The sequence below is a fragment of the Frankliniella occidentalis genome, unplaced genomic scaffold, assembly GCF_000697945.3.
Source record: "Frankliniella occidentalis isolate FOCC.00 unplaced genomic scaffold, Focc_3.1 Scaffold24, whole genome shotgun sequence".
In the NCBI taxonomy this organism is placed as follows: domain Eukaryota; kingdom Metazoa; phylum Arthropoda; class Insecta; order Thysanoptera; family Thripidae; genus Frankliniella; species Frankliniella occidentalis.
This window is the reverse complement of record NW_026267154.1, coordinates 2372970-2378274: the sequence shown is the minus strand read 5'-3', so window position 1 is coordinate 2378274 and position 5305 is coordinate 2372970. Positions and strand designations below refer to the sequence as shown.

At 51.1% G+C, this 5305-nt stretch overlaps 1 protein-coding gene across 1 annotated transcript; it reads left to right on the top strand.

Moving 5' to 3' along the window:
• The first annotated feature begins 176 nt into the window (after positions 1-176).
• Positions 177-5123, top strand: LOC113215252 (probable cytochrome P450 6a13). Its single transcript, XM_052265178.1, has 8 exons — positions 177-473; positions 733-969; positions 1499-1727; positions 2219-2447; positions 2555-2833; positions 3281-3419; positions 3710-3822; positions 4158-5123. Exons 1-8 carry the CDS (start codon positions 283-285, stop codon positions 4325-4327), a joined length of 1587 nt encoding a protein of 528 aa, XP_052121138.1. The 5' UTR covers positions 177-282; the 3' UTR covers positions 4328-5123.
• The last annotated feature ends 182 nt before the right edge of the window (positions 5124-5305 follow it).

The following is a 5305-nucleotide window of genomic DNA, read 5'->3' as shown; positions in this document are numbered from 1 at the left end:
TCTCTCTCTCTCTCTCTCTCTCTCTCTCTCTCTCTTTCTCTCTCTCTCTCTCTCTCTCGCCCACGCGGTCTCTAGCCTCGCACACAGGCCCCAGCCCGGGCGGCGTGCCGCTCCGTCGCGCCTTATGGCGTCGCATCGCATCAGCTCGCGCGGCGACCTTGACGGTGTGTGTCGGCCTGGCCTAGAGGCCGTCCGCAACAGTCCATCGCCGCCCTTTATAAGTAGTAGCCGGCCGCGCTGCTCCCGTCCCGGTGCGACATCACTGACAACGACGACGACGACATGCTGCTGCTGCTGTTCGCCCTGGCCGCGCTGGCCCTCGGGCTGGCGTACGCCGCACTCCGGGCGCGCTACGCCTACTGGAAGCGACGCGGCGTGACCGCGCCCGAGTGCACCGCGCCCTTCGGCAACTACGCCGACGCCATCCTGGGCCGCGCCGGCATGGGCGACGTCATGTTTGACGTATACCAAAAGTGAGTACTTGACCTATTTCGGAGAATGTTTTTCATTCAGTCTGTATTGTTCTCTCAAAAGTTTCCTGTTTTCAATTTTTTTTTTGGAAACATTTTATTTTTTTCATTTTTTTTTTAACATTTCATTTTTTTTCAATTTTTTTGGAAACATTTCCTTTCTTTAATTATTTTTGGAAACACTTCATTTTTTTTTTTCATTTTTTTTTTCTGGAAAAGTTTCAAATTTTCACACCGATAAACAAATGAGCCGCTTGGACAGGTACCGGGACCAGCGCTACGTCGGGACGCACTTCCTGGGCACGCCGCTGCTGCAGCTCCACGACCCGGAGATCATCCGACAGGTGTTCGTGAGGGAGTTCCAGGACTTCAACGGCCGCGCCATGTACTCCGAGCCGGACAAGGACATGATCTCGGGCCAGCTCTTCATGCTCTCCGGCCAGCCCTGGAGGAACCTCCGCGTCAAGCTCAGCCCCACCTTCACCACCGGGAAGCTGAGGTACTGTACTGTATTGTATTGCCATCATTGCCATCGTTATCATCATTTCATTATTATTATTACATTGATTCCACTATCGCCATTATTATTGTCGCTGTGAGCAAGACAACTGATTTCCCCCTGATTCCCTCATCCCCGTTTTGCCAAAAGCGTGCGGCGGGCGTCTTATCACTCGCAGACTTCACACTCTGTTATCTGAGAGATCCGTCCCGACCCTGCCTATAACAACATTCGCATGAGCCTCTCGTGCGAGAAAGCGTATCGATAAACTTTCACACTTCAGATCACTTGACGCCCTTGACGATTAATTTCATTTATTGTGCAACTTTAAGTTTCTTTTTGAAGTTCTGCCTTCGGAAGAGAACAGTGAACCAGCGACTCAGGGTCAGGGTACCTCATTGTACCGTAAGGTTCCTCGAGGTGCAAGGTACATCCAGGTACCTCGAGGTACATCCAGGTACAGGCGCCTGGGCGCCCTCTCTTCCAGTGTGTGAAGTTTTGGCTTTGTCTCCTACTCTCTCCGACACAGGCTCATGTTCTCGACGTTCAAGAAGTGCGGCGACCAGCTGCGCGAGCACATCGCCTCCCAGGTGCGGGCGGACGGCGGCCGGACCCACATCGACGTCAAGGAGCTGCTGGCGCGCTTCGGGACCGACATCATCACCTCAGTGGCCTTCGGCATCGACACCAACACCCTCGCCAACCCCAAGTCCGAGTTCCGCCGCATCAGCGGGCTCATCCTTGACCCCTCCATCGGCGTGAGTTTCGGGACGACGACGTCATTTTGCGCCCTAGAATGCGTTCAGGGAGCGACCGCTGTAACTCAGACTCAGATTGATTCGAATAAGAAAGTTTAAGATCGGAGAAAAATTGGAAACTTTTCCAGAAAAAAAATCGAGAAAAATTGGAACATTTCCGGAAACTTGGGGCAAAATGAAACTTTCCAGAAGAACAAATAAGAAGTCAAGGAAAACAAATCTTGAAAAATGTTCCAATTTTTTTCCCGTAAAACTAAAATCCTTGATACCGGTCATTACGTGAGCTCGGAACCGGTGAGACTGGGGGTAGGCCAGCCCGCGGTACACGCATGCACTGGGAGCAAGATGTTGCATACCTACCAGGCGCTTCGAGAGTTTGCAGGGACTGCACGTGGTCGATGCGGGGCCTATGACCGGCCTGTTCCTTTTTTGGACGATGCCTTTACGTTCGAGGCTGTGTCTCATCAGTGTACCCTGCTCTCTCGCTTCAGATGAGCGTGCGCGCCATGCTGGCCTTCATGTGGCCCAACGCGCTGAGGATGCTGCCGACCACCCTGTTCCCCGCAGAGGCCAACGAATTCTTCCTCAACACCGTCACCGAGCTGGTTGAGTACCGCGAGAAGCACGGCGTCGACCGCGCCGACATGCTCCAACTGCTCATCAAGCTCAAGAACGACGGCTTCGTACCCCCCGACGCGCCGGGCCAGGTCGCCGACGAGAGTGAGTACACATCTTTGTTGGTAGACACACGTCGGAGGCAACCTCCCCAAACTCCCAATTATTTTGAACTTTATCTTTTTCAACGGAGTCACTATTACTTCTCGTAGAGGAGGCGGGTGGCGAGGAGTCCATCGCCGACGCCGACGCCCCCGTCGAGAAGCAGCGGATCAGCATCAGGGAGATCGGCGCGCAGTGCGCCGTCTTCTTCTTGGCCGGCTTCGAGACCACGTCGGCCACCAACACGTTCGCCCTGTACCTGCTGGCCAAGCACCCCGAGGTCCAGGACAAGGTGGTCGCGGAGATGAGGGAGGCCCTCGACAGGCACGGCGGCGAGATCAGCTACGACACCCTGGTCAACCTGCCGTACACCGACATGGTGCTGAACGGTAAGCACAATGATTAGGTGGTCGACAAACAACTTTGACATCGTCATTTCATTCTTCACACAGAAAACTGAGTTCTTGGATCAAGAACACTGTGCTTGATCATTAATTCAGTCAAGAACATTTGCCTTGCTCCAAGTCAATTTTGACATGGATCAAGGCAAATGTTCTTGACTGAATTCATGAATTAATGATCAAGCACAGTGTTCTTGATCCAAGAACTCAGTTTTCTGGGTGTTTCATGGAGGTTCTAGGAATTTTAATTTTACTTAAAAAGGCAGGATTTTCTAGGAAAAAAATTTCAGATTTTTTAAAAAAAAGTCTGATTTTTTTCCGAAAAAGTTTTTTCTCTCTCCATTTTTTCTGAGAATATCTCAATGTTTACCAATATTTTTTTCTACAGACAACTTTTTCACGGGAGTAATTTTAGACTTTGGCCCTCTTTCGCAGAGACAATGCGCCTGTATCCCGCCGTGCCCTTCCTCAACCGCGAGGCGATGCGGGAGCGCACGCTGCCGCTCACCGACCTCGTCCTCGACAAGGGCACCCGCCTCATGATCCCCGTGCGCGCGCTGCATATGGACCCGAAGTGAGTATAGTTACACGGGTAACCCAAAGGGCTACTTCACTCAAAAATTTAATATAATTTTTTGAAAAAATCAGAAAAAGTATAAAAACTTAGAATAAATCTGTTAAAAAATCATAATAAAATAAAAGAGTCCAGAAAAATCTAGACATGCACACCGAACCGAAAAATCGCACCTCGAAGCTCGAAATAAAAGTGAAGTACCCCTCGGCCTCGGTGACCCTCTCGCCCCCCGCGAATCATTGTCGCCGACGTCGCGTCGACTCCTCCACACTCCTCTACAATATGCGCAGGCACTGGGAGCACCCCGAGGAGTTCAACCCCGAGCGCTTCACGAAGGACAAGGTGGAGGCCAGGCACCCCATGGTGTACCTGCCGTTCGGCGACGGCCCGCGCATCTGCATAGGTAAGGTCGGCCCGCTGACGGCCTTCCTGCTCACTCTAAACGCCGTATGGTCGCCTTGCTTGCCAAAACTATGGCAGTCTTGCCAAATTTTGACTTTGTCTTTTAGCCGTTATTTTGCCAAAACTTTGTTATCCAAAGGAAGTCAACTTTTGGCCATATTGTCACAATAAGCATAGAGGCAAAAATTTGGCAGTTTGCAAAAGCGACGGCCAAAATTTGGCAATCAAAAAGGAGTGCGAACATATTTGACAAGCTTAGGCGACCACGGCGTTTTAAAGTGCTGCTGGCTCATGAACCGGAACCTGAAGTATACACAATCGCGGCTGCTTCTCCAGGCATGCGCATGGCGCTGATCCAGATGAAGATGGCCCTGATGACGATCCTGACCCGGGCGGAGGTGGCGCTGCCCGCCGACGCGCCCAGCACCATCAAGCTCTCCCCGCACACCATCACGCCCACGCCCGTCGACACCCTCAAGCTTGTGTTCACCGAGCGGGCCGACTAGTGAGACGGGGAAGAGCACGGAAAAAGGGTGACCCTTGGTTTCCGAATAAAAGTGCTTGGTTTTGGTTTCGAAATTGCTTCGAAATTGCCACATTTGCTTAGAAACCAAGCAGTCATTTTTACCGTGGGTATTGATTAAATGTGTGCCACTCGTCTTAATAATCTTCCCGTATCGCCTACAACACTCGTCGTGGGCGGAAAGATCCGCCAGGACTCAGCCCTCTTTGATGGGCATAAGAAGGCGTACACGGCCGTGCAGGTGTTGTGCAACGTGTGCCACCCGCGCGCTTTCACTCAACTGTGTGCATCGAAACGAACATTTTTTTGGAGTCTCTGGACTCTTTGCTCACCGCGTGCGCGAGCAGTGACAAAAACGGCAGGAGTGACAAACCTGAGGACGTGTGTCAAACTTGAGGAAGTCGCGCAAACCTGGTGAAAGTGACAGACTGAAAGAAAATCGCACCCAAAATGTGAGAAGCAGATTTATGTCTCTCTATCACCACGACTGATTCCCTACACTGTGAGTTTCTTACAAAGAACTGGTCTTCGTAACGTACAAAGGATTTTGAATCTTTGTAATACAAATAAATCCTTTTTATTACAAAGAGCTCGGCGTTGTAATACGAAGAGCAGACGTCTGTTCAGAAAGTGGCGCTCTTTGTAGTACGAAGAACATCATTTGTTATAAGGTGGTTCCAGATCCTTTGTACGTTAAAAACCCAATTCTTCATCGCCTTCGTCCCGCGTTTGCTAGTCGATTCTATGTGCAAAAATAAATGTTTTTGTTTTTTTTGTCACTGAAAGTATTCTCACACTGCTCATCCCCCCCCCCCGCAGCTTTCCTCTCTCTCTCTCCCACGTGCCGTTCGGTGTGGAGATTGATGGTGCAGTTTTAACTTATGCCTGGGCAATCTGTGCCCGCGCGCGGCCAAGAGGAGAGAGAGAGGGAGAGAGAGAGAGAGAAAGAGAGAGAGAGAGA